The 16,681-nt window shown below is 36.6% G+C and overlaps 1 protein-coding gene across 1 annotated transcript in view; it reads left to right on the top strand.

Moving 5' to 3' along the window:
• The window catches only part of USH2A (usherin), a 411,816-nt gene that overhangs the window by 213,233 nt on the left and 181,902 nt on the right, over positions 1-16,681 (top strand). Inside the window, exons 32-35 of the mRNA XM_064164511.1 lie at positions 1,671-1,830; positions 2,313-2,484; positions 7,174-7,321; positions 12,933-13,084. Coding sequence (XP_064020581.1) covers positions 1,671-1,830; positions 2,313-2,484; positions 7,174-7,321; positions 12,933-13,084 — 632 coding nt within the window. The remainder of the gene's footprint in view (positions 1-1,670; positions 1,831-2,312; positions 2,485-7,173; positions 7,322-12,932; positions 13,085-16,681) is intronic.

Here is a 16,681-nt window from a genome sequence, read left to right as displayed (position 1 = left end):
TTTAGGATTGTACAAACAAAAATCCTTCTGGTCTTTTGTTTGCCCACGCAGATCATGGGTTTCTGGTACAGGTCTCACAGGCTTTCATTTCTATCTCTACTTTTTAGAACCTTCTCTGATGGTAACCGCAGGAAACAAGGGATCTCATAAGGTATACAGTAATGAGGGCAATATAGTTCATGCAGGATGTGGAGTTTACTTTCTCTGCTTGCTGAGCCAGCTTGAGCACCTGCCCTGGAGTGTGCTTTCCCCCACTCACTCACATAAGCACTGCTTAACCCTGGTAGAATCAGCCCCATTATGTTGATTAAACATGTCACTGTGTTACAGGCATTCACTTGATGATCTTTATTTGTTTTTAACTCACACTTTGCCATGTGCTCCACAGAACAATAACTCTGAGTGATACTCTATTTCAATAAAAATGCACGAGTTCATTCTCTCCTCATACAGAGTGGAGTGAATCAGAAGGAATCCCATTCCAACAGGGACTGGTGACATCATATGAGGGGAAAACTAATGAGAAAGCAGTTGAGTCTCTGACATATCTGCTTTGGTGATGGTTCTGTCATCCAGTTGCAATTTTTAAATGTGTGCTGACAAATATTTTTGTTCAAAATGATAGCTTGATACTATTTGGCTCTGAAAGCATTAGCATTTGTTCTGCCTTGCAATAACCCAGACCCTTTCTGGCACATTAAAAATGTCTATCTGTAACATACACATTTTACTTGTATACCTTATCCTGGTGCCAGAATTTCAACAGTAAATTCCTTCTTAAAGGATTTGCTCATTAAAATTTGTGATTTGTATTGTAATTTAAAAAAAAGGAAAAAATATTGGGAAAATATGTCTTCAGTACTTTCCTACTGTATTTTTTTTTCTGACAAAGATTGCTTTCTTAGTATAGGGAAGAATATATGAAGCTAAACATCTTTTAGAATTTTTATTCAGTAAAAAATGTTGCTTTTTATCCACCTTTTTCTACAGTAATTGCATCTCAGGATAGCTTCATCATAAATAAACATGTAACAGTTGTTTTTTCTATAGCATCAGACAGGTTGTCTTTCCTGAAGTATATTTTGCAAATGCTTGGTGTTCACGCAGGTAAACACAAGCAAGCAAAGAGAGAGCAGTTCGATATGAGTGGTGGCAACAATGAGCTTCCTTTGTGTTCATACTTAGAATGAAATCTAAATAGAGTGAATCATTGTATGTATTGATGCTTAAAATTCATATATCTTACATTATCTGTACATATATATAAAAAGAACAAATTCTTTGTTAATGAACCCTCAATTGTTGTTCCATTGATTTGATTTAGTAATCTTAAAGGTGTTCATTTGCTGCTATAGCAAATTGGTATAGTATGTGTAGCACTTAAGAGGCTAATATTTTAGTGGTGTACGTTCCAGTGTAAAGCTGCTGTACCATGGGGACCATCTCAACAAGAGTGTGCCATGTAGGCCTTTATAGCACTCAAAAATAGCAGTTATTTGCTGTTAAACAGCCAACGCCTGTTTGCTCCTCTGGGACATATCTGAAACATATAAGGGGTAGGAGTTCCCCTTCCTCGTGATTTTCTGAATTCACTGTCCTCTGAAAGTTACAGAAAAAAATCAAGGTAGTATTCATATACAAACTCAATTCATACTCCTTTTTTGCCCTAGATTTATCAGTTTTTACGCCACACCAGCTTCTGCTCACTGCATGCACGCTTGCTGGCTGTACAAACAGTTCCCAGGTCACCTTGTTTACAGCACAGCTGCCACCATCTCACGTAGATGCCCCGATCCTGACGGTTTTGGATTCTAGAACTATATATGTACAGTAAGTAAGGATTTCTTCTTTCCTGACAACACAATAGTGCATCAGTTTATTCAAGAATTCCAGTGAGTTCAATCAGGGGAAGGGTTTGTGACATAAAATTAAATTTATTATGATTAAATGCATAGAAGTGATTAGTTTAGTGGTTCTGTGAACCTTCTGATTATCACTTGCCAACTTAATTTCCATTTTGTCTTTACGCAATCAGTATAACCTACATATGGGCATAGCCTCTGCAAACTTCAGTGCAGGAAATGTTCTGGTGATATGCCCATTTTGTAGCCCTTGCTTTGTCTGTTGCTGTAATCATTTATTCACTGAGTACAAATACTACATTAGAGGTATGCCTTAGCTTTATTTTTGTGGCTGCACAACTGTTTTCAAATTCTTGACATAAACCCCATGAAGTCCCTAAAATACAAAGGCTTACATTTCTTAGTCTAAATCTTTAGCTGCTTTTAATCATATTTTGCTTTTATTTGCAGATGGAAAGAACCAGTAGAAGTAAATGGAATCCTAGATCGCTATGTAATTTATATGGCCAACAATGGACAGAATTTTACAAAGTGGAATGTAATCTATAACAGTACAGAACTTCTCCTGGATTTTACTATTCAGCAGCTTTTCCCGGGTACTGAATACCTCATAAAACTAGCTGTAAGTTTTAAAGATGTGTAGCAGAGGTGTAAAATGATGAAAATTCTTCTGATTTTTGACATCTGAAATGCTTAATGGGATATGTGTCCACTTTGTTTAACCTGGTTTGGAAATTATCCTGAACATCAGTAGGTGTTTTGTCTCAAAACAGGCCCTAAAAAAATATGTATATAATTTAAATACAGAGCTTGTTAAAGGATAAATTGGATGATAAACAATAGAGAAATGACTGGAAATATAAAGAAGACTTCAAAATGTCTTCTGCTCCCAACCTGCAAGAATACATTGAATGGATTTTAAAATGATAGCATTTCATGTTTTGTGCCATGATAATTCCCTCTTTCTTCATAAAATCTGCATGAAGAAGGAACTAGCAGAAAGGAAAAGAGTTCAGTGTAAAGCAGCAGTTTATTTATTTGAAACATTTTGAAAGACCTTGGTGCTTTCATTGCAATTCTTTATCCTTGGTTTTATTTTGTGATGAAACACAACAGCTTCAGCTCACTAACAAACCTGAAAATATGTGCATAAAAGCATGGGGTTGTCCCTTGTTTTAACCACACTGTTCATTTTATAACAATACCTATATAAGGGTATTTGCTTTGATAAATGCCATAGAAAAATATTCTGCTCTTGATTATGAATAAATTTACATTTATGTAGACTGGGTATGCATTCATTTTTCCTTAACATGCTCTTGAATGTTCTAAATATTATACCACAAAAAATAAACTACCTTCAGGTAATGATAAGGATCTGACTTGAACTTGAAAAAAGCAAGGATATTCACTCTAATTAAAGCTTAGATTCATGTTGAAATTAATTCATTTGTGCCTAGGTATTTCAGCGTAGCAAATTGTATAGCATATAAAATAGCACCATGGCCAAATCTAAGGCTGTACTTCATCAAACATTTTATGCCTTTATAAGCAAGTGGGACTAGCAAAAGAATTTGTGCCACACTTCTCTACTCCTGTCCACCTTCTGCACATGGGAGCACAAAGAGAGAACAGGGGAGAGTTGTTAGGATCTAGAGAGCAGGTAGACTGCATCTTTTGGTAGATTTTCCTTGGGGTATGTGTCAAACAAAGCAGTGTTGTGTGGAATTTGTTTTTACTTCATCAACACGTAGAGTTTTTTGAGAAGGTAGTGAATAAATGTTTTTAACTTGGTATTTTACTTCTTTTTTGGTTGGGTTTTTTTTTTGTTGTTGCTGTTGAGGGGTGATTTTCATGGGGTGTCAGTTGGTTGGGCTTTGTTTTTTGTTTTGTTTCTTTGAAGTTGTCTTTGTTTGTTTGTTTAAATATTTGCATTGCATTGATGGTAACCAGAAGGTAAGAAAGGACAATTTATTCTGGTGATAAGCAGATTAATGTGGATAAAATCCAATGGTCTGTAATAGGTTGAACAATCTAAAAGTCCCTGCAGCCTTGAACTCTCAAAATACATGAAAGGCCTGATATATTTGAGGTGTGATACCTTTCTTAAAACACTTGGATCCATTGTATTCAGTATTTGTCAGATTAATTTAAAGAGAATGTAATATCAGAGATCTACAATCTATGAAGTTTAAATGTGGACAGATGTGGTACTTGACAAAAGAAAATAAAAACCCCAAACAAAATAGTCCCACCTTTGGAAAGAAATCAAGGCATTTAGAGTTTCACATATATTTTACCCTGAATTTTAATGAAACTTCTGAGGTAAAACCAACAACAGAATCAAATTTGAAGCTGGAAACTTAACTGAATGCTTCCTTTCTTTTTGGTGATTGAAAGTTTATTAATCAGAACATTTTCTAATTAATGTTTCACGGTCAATACTATTTTTGTTCGAAAAATGATTTTGGTTTATGTGTTAAATTGGAAGCTGAGTTACCCAAAAATACAGCTGTGAACAATGAAGTCAGGGTCTCCTCATCACCAGGCCTTTCAGCACCTCACAGGCTGCTGCTTTAACTTTTGTGTGACAGGTTAACCATAGTACATCAAATAAAATTAACAAGATGTTTATCTTCATGTGCTCTTACCGATTTTCATAATTGATTACTGTCATTTAATAAGCAGCAATTGTATTTGTAAATGAGTGCAACAGCTTTTAGAAGTAAACTTAATACTTCTTTCCAAAAGTCAGCTGAGGAGTCTTTAAGGTCATATCTTCATGATTAGTGCAAAGGAACTTGCTTTTGCTCTGTTCATGCTTTAAGGTGGATGGCTGTGAGCCAGGTCAGCCTGAAAGCAAATGGAAAGCTGAAAGGCTGCATTTAGTAGTTGGGGTGGCACATCCCTTTATATGACTTGAGTGCTTTAAGTGATTTAACTGTTAAGCTAATATCTTCTCATGGCTGTGCTATATGCCTAAGCTAGCTCAGGTGGTAGCTGGAAGAAGACTGTGTGGTGTCTCATTATGTAGTTTATGGCTGTTTCTTGGGTTTTGCTTTTTGCTTTTTGTTTGGTTTTTGTTTGGTTGGTTTTTTGGTGGAGCTTTTTTGATTGGTTGCTTTGGGGTTTTGTGGGTTTCTTTTTTGTTTGTTTTGTTTTAATTTGCCTCAAGTCTATTTCTTGGTGAAATTCAAAATGGTACAGTGGGGCTTGATCTAGGTATAGGATTTCATGGCTTTAAGTGTCACTGGATGTGATTGCCAGAGTTTCAGCAAGGTCACATCCATTTGGTAAACTCATCTGAAATCCTACTATTTAAAATGTGGATGAGCTGTCATTTACTGATTTTCATAAGAAGCATCAGAAACTTTGTACCTCAGCAAATTTCAGAGATACAAAAATTGAGATTCATAAAATTCAAGAGCTAAATGAATGGGAAGAGTGCTGTTACTGAGCCTTCGAATGAAAAAGTCATCTGCTGCTGAGGAAGGCTTGGTGGAACTTCTTTAGTAAGTTAGTAATAAATGTCTGAGGAAGAGTTCTTCCAGAGCTGCTTCTTCATGGGGCCATTTGGAGACAAGTCTGCCATTGCTGGAAGATGATGTTCTTAGCGAGATGCCAACAGTAGTCTGAACACCCAAAATGATAATTTTTCTTTTTAAAGTAAATGCCATGTTCCCAAAACTGAGATTGCATTCTTTCATCTTTCTTTGATGGCCCAGACTGAACACAGGATGGCATTCTGTTGTTGTGTTGGGAGTGTAATTTCCAGTGAAATCAAAACTATCCTGTTGCATCAAGTAGCCTCTCATTTACAAACAGTTCTTATTTTAACCCATGGGGCTGGTATACACTTTTGGAGCAGTGTAGGAAATATGTTGTTTTAAAACACACTGGGAAGTGGGAAATCAAAGCTAATCACTTCAAATAAAACCTGCTAGATGGAGAGAAGCATATCTTTTCCTGGACATTTGGACAGCAAGATTATTTTTCCTTGTGTGCTGATGCTACAGAGTGGGCTGCTTGTCCACTTCAGCACATGGGCAACTCCTGTAAAGCAGATGGTCCCCTAAGCTTTAATTCAGAGTACACCCAAATCTGAGTCCTTGCTGAATTCAGGTTTTGATTTATTGTACTGCTAAACAAAATTAAAAATAAGCAAGAAACTAAACCAGAAATCTTCATATCTGGTGCAGGGTTGATACATTCTTCATTAAAAAAAAAAAAAAAAGTGTATGAACTTAGAATCATAGAATCTACCAGGTTGGAAGAGACCTTCAAGATCATCCAGTCCAATCCATCACCCCACCTTAGCCAGTCAACCTGACCATGGTACTAAGTGCCTCAGCCAGGCTTTTCTTGAGCATCTCCAGGGACGGTGACTCCACTACCTCCCTGGGCAGCCCATTCCAATGCAAATCACTCTCTCTGTGAAGAACTTTCTCCTAACATCCAGCCTGAACCTCCCCTGGCACAGCTTGAGACTGTGTCCCTTTGTTCTGTCGCTGGTTGTCTGGCAGAAGAGACCGACTTCTGTCTCTTGTCATCTGATCTTTAAGTAATTGGAAAACCAGAACATATAAGGACAGTAGTGACATATGCCTTATGTTTGTGCATGTGAAACTTTACGAGCCTGTTCTGTGGGGTGATATGCACATTGTATTGTTTCACAATCAAGCAAAATTAAAAAATCATGTAATCAGTCTTCTCTGGTAATTTAAATAGAAATGAATTTGCTTTGTTATCCATAAATATGTAATAATGACTGTTAGGTATTGATTTATAACAGTTTCACTATTTTAATTGCATCTGCACACCACTCTGTGCACTCTCATGAAGTGCAGGTCTGTCTGAATGATATTTTTTTCTCAATGATTATTCATGGAGATAATTGTTTATGTGCCTAGCAAGTTGGTCAGTAAATTCTTTGCCTGGACATTGTGCAAGATTTTCAATCAGCTCCAGAAGAGTTTTTGCATTGTAAATGATACATATTGTAACTGTAATTTTCTTTAACTGTAGCTGCAGAAGCAGTAGAAATCTAATGGTTATTATGACTCACAGCAAAATGCAAAATGCTGTGAGTCAAACATTAGTATGTTTTAGCTATATTATACCTAAAAAGTAAGTAGCAGATGTTGTTATTTAAGGAAAGAGGTAAACAAATCTGTGCTACATGCCCTCAATGAAAAGCACAGACTCACCAATATATGTAAAACTGAAGTTAACATAAAAACTTCACAAACAAAAAAGTTGTTAAAATTAGCTATTTAACACTGACATGTGTTCATTTGATTTGGATTTTAAGGCCTGCACTGGAGGTGGATGTTCAATAAGTGAAGCAAGCACAGCTATAACAGATGAGAGTACACCAGAAGGTGTTCCTGCTCCCAAAGCCCAGTCATATTCATCTGACTCCTTTAACATCTCATGGACTAAGCCTGAGTATCCGAATGGTAAGTGAACTCTTTTAGCCTCAAGTTAAAAAGATGATTAGTAAAGGTAAATTAATATTCTAAATGGCAGCTTATATGTGGTGCTTAATTTTTAATGATCATTTTAGCACATAAAATACCTGAGATAGTATCATTGTCCGCAGCTAAGAGACTGTGGGTTTCAGCCTGTCGTATGATTTCAGTGGCTCAAAAGTGCTCCCTTTTGATAGTTCTTGTGTACTACATCTCATTGTTTAGTGTTTCCTAGGACAACTGAGCAGAGCAATAGGCATTCTTGGAGAAATATCTGTCTAGGATGTCCATTTCACCCTCCAATAACACACGAGTTTCTTTGACATGAATTGATGTGTAATAATCATTAAGATTTCTGTTCTGTGTAGACATCTTGAAGGTGTGCATTTCTGTAGCTGTTGAAGATTATACTTTCTTTTGTTTAGAAATGTTTTTCATTTTTAAATATTCATGTGTAAAAGTTTTGAACAAATTTTACATGTGTAATGGTATCACACAGTATATCATATGGCCTCGGGGTTCATCTTGATTTTGTTTTCATGTGTGTAATGGTTTTAATCACAGCAGAGGACTCTATGCAGAAATTGCTGAATTTAAAGCAACAGAAATTAATTTCTTTTTTGCTTTATATTGATGCATATCACTTATTTTTCTCAGCTGTTTCACGTGAACTTTGTGGTTTTCCTCACTTCCAGTTGTGGTAGAGCACATCCTACTTGTACAACTTTAAATGGGCAGTTTAAATGATTCCCCAAAAATCAGTGATTGTAAAGCTACACATCTGTAATGTTCTGTAAAGTCTTACATTACTTTCAGGAAGAAATAAGAATATGTAACCTGCTGTTAAAGACATCATTTGATATTTTATGATTTTTTGCATGTGAGTGATACTGGAAGATTTTGCCTCCTAGGCTCTTAGAAACTCTCTAACCCTGTTTCTAAAATTCCATCAGTATGCACAAAGGCTTAAAGGAAGGCAAGGAAGAAGGAAAAAGGGGAGGGGGAAGGAAAGAAGGCCATGTATGTAGCTTAGTAGCTAGTTTCTGAGTAATTTTCGCTTAAATGGGCAATTATTTTTTTGAAGTGTAATAGTTCATGTCAGGACCTGATCCTTTTATTCCTGGTTTGTGGAAAAACAAATGGTTTAACTAATCAAATAAATATAAATAGATGCATGCATATATTCATATATGCCTATCAAAAGCAGAGGGTAAAGACTTGTATTTGAAGTGAATTTCTACAGGCTTCCTTTCAAATGACTACAAGTTGGGAATGCATGACTAAATTTGCATGGCGTATGTTTTTAATAAAGCATTTGCCTCTACATCTCAGCTCACCTCTTAAATACAACAAATGAATTGTTATGAAACAACTCAGGGTGTTAGTGCGTGCTAGGTTGTAGATGCTGTCAGTTTGGCTAGGATTGTTGGTCTGTTTGAAAGCAGGGAAACTGCAGAGGGATTTAGACAGGGTGGATCAATGATCCAAGGCCAATGTTTAAAGTTGAACAGGGCCAACTGCTGGGTCCTGCACTTCTGTCATAGCAACCACATGCAAGACTTGGGCAACAGTGTCTGGAAAGTGCCTAGTGGGAAAAGGCCTGGAGGTTGCTTGTTGGCAACCTGCTTAATAGGAGCCATTAGTGTGCCTAGGTGGCCAAGAAGGCCAACAGCATCCTGGCCTGTATCAGGAATACTGTGGCCAGCGGGATGAGAGGGGCAAAAAAAGAAGCAGCTCTGAAACTTTTCAGATCAGGAAAGCTTCCATTGATCAGTGACTTTACTTTGCTCATTCTTAGCATGTCTTTTTGGACTGCATAGTGGCTGGCATCCTTTATAATTTCTCTCTGTGTCAGTATTTTAGAACTGTATAGGAGGCTGAAAAATACCACAGTTCAGAACACTGAATCATGAGATAGAGCAGCAGAAGGAACCTTCCCGTGGATTTTCTTTGGCATTTTACTGGTTATTCTCTTAGAAGTTTTAATATGTCTCTTTTATTTTGCAAAAATTAGAAATGGTTTCCCACTTGTGACTTAATTTGCTCAATCTTGGTGAGTTTCAGTCTCCTAGGTGTAAGTAGTGCTTTTTGAGATTACTCAGCTTGGCTTTATTTCACATGGAAACCTCAGCATTGTAAAGATTTGCTGACCATAAATTGTCATCTCCTAGCAGATCTCTGTTGCCTTTACCTCACTCTTCCAGATCTGTAACTTCCATGAGAAGTATTAGGTGTAGTAAAAGATTGTTTATAAAATTGCTTATAAAATTACTCCTTGAACAAGTGCAATACTTATTCCTGCAAATCATTGTGCTTGTAAGACATACCTTGTGTTTGTAGTCAGTGGAACTGATGTAGGCAAAAGTATGCTTGCTTAAAATTGGATTTCTAGGTTGTACCTTACGTCTGAAGTGCTTATGGCACTTTAGATTCAAAACCTCTTTTCACCTTTAATGTCTTGGGGTATTATTGACAGATTATATGGCCATATCCATAGAGAGGAAAAGAGGAAGGAAAAAGGAAGAGTGTGTAGCTTTCTTCGGGTTGAATTTAGTCTGCATTGTTGGATTTCTTTTCAATAGTGAAGCCTAATTATACTAGAGTCAGTAGAGATTTGGTTTTCAGTGAAACCAAGATTTAGTCTAGATACCTAGACATAATCATTCTAGAAGAAGAAAATACATCTTTTCATGGTGACTATGGTCCACCAATAGAGCCATGTAAATCGAAAGATGTACTGTATTCAGCAATGCCTGACAAGTCAGGCCACACTTTGAGCATTGTGGCCAGTTCTGGGCTCCTCAATTCAAGAGAGATGTTGAGATACTGGAATGTGTCCAGAGAAGGGCAATGAATCTGATGAGGGGCCTGGAGCACAGCCCTGTGAGGAGAGGCTGAGGGAGCTGGGGGTGTGTAGCCTGCAGAAGAGGAGGCTCAGGGCAGAGCTCATTGCTGTCTATGGCTACCTGAAGGAAGGTTGTAGCCAGATGAGGTTGGTCTCTTCTCCCAGGCAACCAGCAACAAAAGAAGGGGACACAGTGTCAAGTTCTGCCAGGGGAGGTCTAGTCTGGATGTTAGGAGGAAGTTCTTGACAGCAAGAGTGATTGGCATTGGAATGGGCTGCCCAGGGATGTGGTGGTGTCGCTGTCCCCAGAGGTGTTCAAGAAAAGCCTGGATGGTGCCGTGGTCTGGTTGATTGTCTAGGGCTGGGTGATGGATTGAACTGGATGATCTTGGAGGTCTCTTTCAGCCTGGTTGATTCTATGATTCTGTAAGTCTTGAGAAGTATGTAAACTTTGGATCACCTGTAAACTTTTTCTTAGTATGCTTTGGAAGCATACTGGTGAAATAGAGAGGTTAATTTGTTTATCCCTGGCCAAAAGAAATGATTGGCTAATTTAGAAAAACAGCTTCACATCTTGAAGTTAAACTAGTAGCCCTTTTGTTCTAAAATGTACTTTTTTTATTTTTTCCCTTTCATTCTGTGAGTTTCCCTATCTGAATCATGTGAGGCAAATGCAGAAGTCAAATAAAAAAATAATGGATCAGCTTCTTAGAGATGATGGTTGTCTGAGAATGCTGGGTAAACTAACAGAAGCTCACGATGTTGACCAGCCAGTTGGTGCTCAGTGTAGATGCTGCATAGTGCTGTGATTTTAGGAACACTTTAAAAGGATTGTCCAGTTAATTAATACTGAGTTACAGTGGGGATCCCACAGAGTTACATGTGACGCATTAATATCAAATGATCTCATTATGATTCATGCTGCTACCATAAATATTAAAGAAATTAATAATGATTTATCTATTACTTTAAAGAGTTAGTGCTACTGGCACAGATATTTAAAGTAGCTCAATGTTGTGGGTTTTTTTGGTGTTGGGTTTTTTTCTTCCCTCTCTTTAAAAGGCGTCCTTAATGACAATGTTTGCATAGACAGACTGTTTTAAGGTATATATAATTTATTTAATGTAGGACAAATATCAACCATGAATGCCCTTGCATTACACTCAACTAGACACAGAAATCCAAGGGGTTTTTGCTTGGAAGCCTGTCAAATGTGGTAGGATTGATAGTGTGAGATTCACCGGGACTTCCTCCCACTCACACGTCTCTGCTGCCTGACTTGGGTTTAGTCTCTAGCTTTTCTAGAAAAGGAAAGAATCAAGGAGTCTGTGAATCACTTCCCATACTCAGCTCTGCATTGCTTTAGCATATAAATCTTTTTAAGTATAACTCCTGAAAGCTCAGTTGAAAGAGTTGTAGTATACACTTTTATTTATGAAGCATTTCTCCACCCAGTAGAGGGGAAAATCTTCTCTCAATTTCAAACAAGCTCTTCCTCAATGTGGCTTCAAACAATTCCATTTTAAGGGAAGAAAAGATGAACTGAGCTATACTTTTACAATAGGAAAAGACTTTCTATAGTGGGAAGATTAGAAGGCATCCTCTGAAATGAACTAAACTTCTGACAAATTCTATAGCTTTATATCTATTTACCTTAGGAGTTCACACTTAAATAGCTTTTTTAAAAAGAATATTCGGAGGTGAGAAAGATGAAGGAATGGCTCTGAGAAGAGTTCCCTTGCAGACACAACTTCCAAAGTCTAAACAGACCTGTAAAATTCAATTTTTAGTCAATTAAATTCAAAACACTGTGTATGCACAGTCTTTCCTATCCTATCCTACACCTTCAAAAAAGCAGGATTTAGATTTGCTTGTAAATAAAGTAAGCAACCACCTGCAATTTTTGAGTTATTATTAGCCACTTACACCGGAAATAATCATTCTTTCCTCTGTCTAAAAGTCTAGCTAGTATTTGGGTTTGGTTTGCAAATAATTTTTTTTCTTCAGGTTGACTGGATAAGGAATAGTTTATTTCAGGACATTCTGAGAAGGAAACAGCAACTCATATTGATTTGTGGTTTTGCTTAGAAAAGTGATTAAAACTGCTTCCTCCTTGCCTTCACTCCCCCCTAAAAAAAAAACCCAAATCAAACCCCAACCTGCAAACCCTTGAATCCTCATGAATTAATAAAGTACCAAGTTTGTTGGCAAAAAGCAGAAAATCTGAGACAGTTATCCACAATAATATCAATAAGATGTCTTGAGTGATAAAATTAATTCTTGACAATTTATTTGAGTCCTTAACACTTGCCTAAAGTGCCTTCAGTGTTTCAACTTCACTTAGTTTTTTCCAAGTCTAAAGTTGTTAAGATGTGAGATGTTTTTATGTGTTTTTTTTTTTTTCCAGGTTTTGCTTCAATAGCTGTATGTAGAGCAGGCTGAGACAGAATTGCCTCAGTTTCCCTAATTTCAAGGTGATGTTAAGTGCTATTTAGAAGCAATTTCGTAATCTTTGGAACAGTGCAATTGTTTTCAAAAGATGCAGTCTACTTGCAAGGCTTTCAACAGTTAAAGGCTGTTAAAGAGAGTGTTCCTTCTGAGTATTACATGCAGGGTCCCTGCTAAAGACTTACCTGTTTAACTGTGAGCTGTTTGAATTACTACTGCCACCGCTTTAATGTCTGTAGCATCAGTTTTCTTCTAAACTCTGTAGCTCTTTAGATATTAAGTGTCTGCTATCGTGTTATTTTATAGGTATTATTACTAGCTATGGATTGTATATGGATGGTGTTCTGGTGCAAAATTCATCACAGCTGAATTGTTATGCTCATGGACTTGCTCCTTGGAGTCTGCATTCCTTCAGAGTCCAGGCATGCACTGCAAAAGGTTGTGCTTTGGGTCCATTGGTAAGTACCTTAATTTGCATTCTGAGAGTGTGATAAATGTCAGATGACAGTGAATATCAGAGTAAATGGTGATTATTCACTCTGGTCAGTACTAACCCATCTGGCAAAATGTGACATTTAAGAAAAAATCCTGTTTAAGAGCTGCTAAAGATTTCATAGGTCATTGTTAGGCACTGTTCCAAAGCAGAACATAGGTACAGTGGAAAAAAAAAAGGCAAAATTTGAGGCTGTAACACACATTATTAAAATGGAATAGTTAATATGTTTGAAAGGTGCAGATGTGCTTTAGCCAGATTTATAAGGACATATATAAAGAAAGAGTTACTGTTGCTGTAATGAGCAAATTTCTAGCTGCCTGACTGAAAGGACTGAAGTTAATTTGAGAACTGCAAAAGCCAGAAGTGGCAACAGGAGCAAGGAAAATATGGTGATTTGTAAATATCTTTTGAATGCAAATATGTGATCGAAATGTTATGCTCAACATATTTTTAACAGTCTTGTACAACACTATTTTTTTTCAGGATTTGAGAATACAGGAATATTAAATTTGACATGTGTAAGAAAAGCCTTCTGAGGAGGTTTTGTTTTGCTAAATGTTTTCAGATATATAGCTAAGATGATAATCCGTAAGATTTCATAGTACTGTAGATGATGAATAACTGGAATGTCTTCTATGCTTGGTTTTATTTTCAAGCATAACTGAGAAAGAAACCTGTGTTAATTCTGACATTTAATGTTTGTTTAATTAATCTTTACATGTGCACTTTTAATTTTGCTAATGAGAAAATGAAGTAAAAAAGGAGATTGGGGAGTTGTTCTGGTTATTTTTCTATCTTAATATCACTATATTGTACTCTGGATTTATAAATAAACTTTCAGATTTCATTTTTATGCTGTAATTAACTGGTCATATTTACAGTATTCTTTCCAAGATTGCTGTCTTCCAAATGCTGTTAATACTGTCTATCTGTAGAAGAACACTTTATAACCATTAAACATTTTATAGCTTGCTCTGCTTTGAAGGATATTTACTCTTAAAAGCTTGAATGGCTTTTTGCCAGTTTTTTCTTATACATTTTTACAACTTCACATATTCTCCCAGAGCAAACCTTTTTTCAAGGTATTCAATGTGTAATAACCTAATCCATTGTGTTAGCAGCGATGTTTGAGACAAGTTGTTACCAGATCTTGCATGCACAGGAAACATGTAGATTTTCAGTCCCTCTGTTCTACCAAATAGGCATCAAAAGGACACTGCAGCAGCAGTTAGGATTTTTTAAATATATTTTTAGTAGCCTTTTTTTCACATCTCCACTGAACTGGAGACTTGCAGCTTGACTTTTGAAACAATTCAAAGTAGAGGTCGCTGTAGCTGATACTCAGCTGCGTCTCTCGATCAGTACGCAAACTGTTTTCCAAAGCCAGTGATCCATCTCTAATCACAGGAATTGAAGTACAAGATCTTTATTTAGGCTCACCTAAGTGCTGCCAGGAAGTTAAAGCACTGCATCTTCATTTGATTGTTTGAAAGATTTTTATATCAGTTACAGAACAAATCCAACACATGAAAGAAAAAAAAAAAAGGGCCAAATGTTTTGTCTCTCCTCTAAATAGTATGGAAATATCCCCTAGCAGTAAACTGATATGCTTCCAGCTATTTTTTGCTGCTGATCTTGTGCCTAATGTGCCCTAATCGATGAATGAATGCTCTGTGACTATCCTAAACAGGAGATTTCTCCAGCTCATTTCTGAAGGTGGCTCTGAAGATCTTAATCAGTTACGAGAGCATTAGCAGTTACTGAATTTGAACATTTATATTTGGCGCTGTTATTTTTTTGTTAAACTTTTTTGTTTCCAGCGAGGTCAAATTAGTAACATGTACATAAAGAAATGTTGAATTGTAGTCTCTCCCTAGTGAAAGCCTGGATATCACTTCTGTGTCTGTTATAATGAGGTTTCACTGATTAAAAAGAAATAATAATATGGGTTATCAAGAAATAGTGTCACCTCTAATAGATCCTTTACAGGAGTTCAGGAAATTTGAAGTACTGCTGGGTTTTATTTCTGAAATTCTGCTGATTTTGAAATGTGTTACCTCTTGTAAATATCTTGTAAATAAAAGGAAATGATCAGAGAATCCTAGAATGGCTCCTGGTGGAAGGGGCTTTAGAAATCACCAATGAATAATTGTCATCTCACTCTGCTGCTCTTAAATATCAATTTCAGTTATTTAGCTCGAGTGTACACGCCAGTATGCTTTTTATAAACTTAGTTGGGTGACACTATTATTAGTCCTAGCCAGTGATTTGACATTACTGACACGATAGCAAAGTAATTTTATTGATATTAATAAATACTTCTGAAAGTACAACAGAATTGTGGATATAAGGTAACGGTTAGAAAAAGGAATATGAAACAGGCTTTCTGTGGCATATGTTTATATGTAGCATGTGTGGTTTTTACATAAAATACTACTTTCGAAGTACAGTGCAGAGTCATAGCTGTAGAGGATATTTACAGGTGATGATTCTCAACTTGGGTTAAATATGTTTTTTACACTGAAAAGAAGATCATGAAGAAAAGGCAGAGGGCAATACATCTGTTGCATCTGTCTAGGATCTGGTGCAGATGGTGCAGATTGCACAAATTGATACTGGTTTAAGAATAATTTGATCCTCTTCAGCAGAAAAAGTGTTTTTCATTTCTCCATGTTCTGTGATGTTAGGAGGAAGTTCTTCCCAGAGAGAGTGATTGCTATTGGAATGGGCTGCCTGGTGAGGTAGTGGGGTTGCCATCCCTGGAAGTGTTCAGAAAATGACTGGATGAGGCATTTAGTGCCATGGTCTGGTTGACTGGATAGGGCTGGGTGCTAGGTTGGACTGGATGATCTTGGAGGTCTCTTCCAACCTGGTTGATTCTATGATTCTATGTTTCTGATATGGTGAGATCAGAGTACCTGCGTTTAGCAGTGCAACTTTACAGGAAATTATTTTATGTAGAAAGTACAGTTCAGTCAAATTCTTCTGCAAGGATATTTTGACTGAAATATCCAAATAATCAGTGTGGCAGAGAACCAATAAATCCATGAAGCATTTGTTTATCTTTAGGCACATGCTTTATCCTGTTGACTTCACTGCTACTGCTCACTTACTTCAAATATAAGTGTATGTATGTAAAAGAATATGTAGAGGTATTGATGCACATCTGAGATATAGCCTGGTACTTGTAAACAATAAGCTTTAAAGTTTTAGTCCTTAAAAAGCAAAACATTCCTATTTCAATGACAAGGGAAGTATTTCTGGTTATTTTGGTGACAGAGCAAGTGTGGCTGATTCAAAATAGCATTTATTAGCCCTACCGTGAACTTGCAGCTGAGACACCTAGAAAGGTGTACAACCATCTTATACCCTAGAAAACACCAAGTAAATAATGCACTAGAAGCTAATTTGTTGCCATAAATAACATAACAGCAAATTATTTTGTCCCATAGTACTGAATATTTACTAGAAGTTGTGAAATTTGAATACTAAATATCTATAGTATTATTTCTTTATATTAAAAACACTCATTCATTACATTTTCCAGCTCTCTTATTAG

The sequence above is a fragment of the Pogoniulus pusillus genome, chromosome 25 (assembly GCF_015220805.1).
Source record: "Pogoniulus pusillus isolate bPogPus1 chromosome 25, bPogPus1.pri, whole genome shotgun sequence".
NCBI lineage: Eukaryota > Metazoa > Chordata > Aves > Piciformes > Lybiidae > Pogoniulus > Pogoniulus pusillus.
The sequence above is the reverse complement of the archived record's forward strand: the minus strand, read 5'-3'. Positions and strand labels throughout refer to the sequence as shown.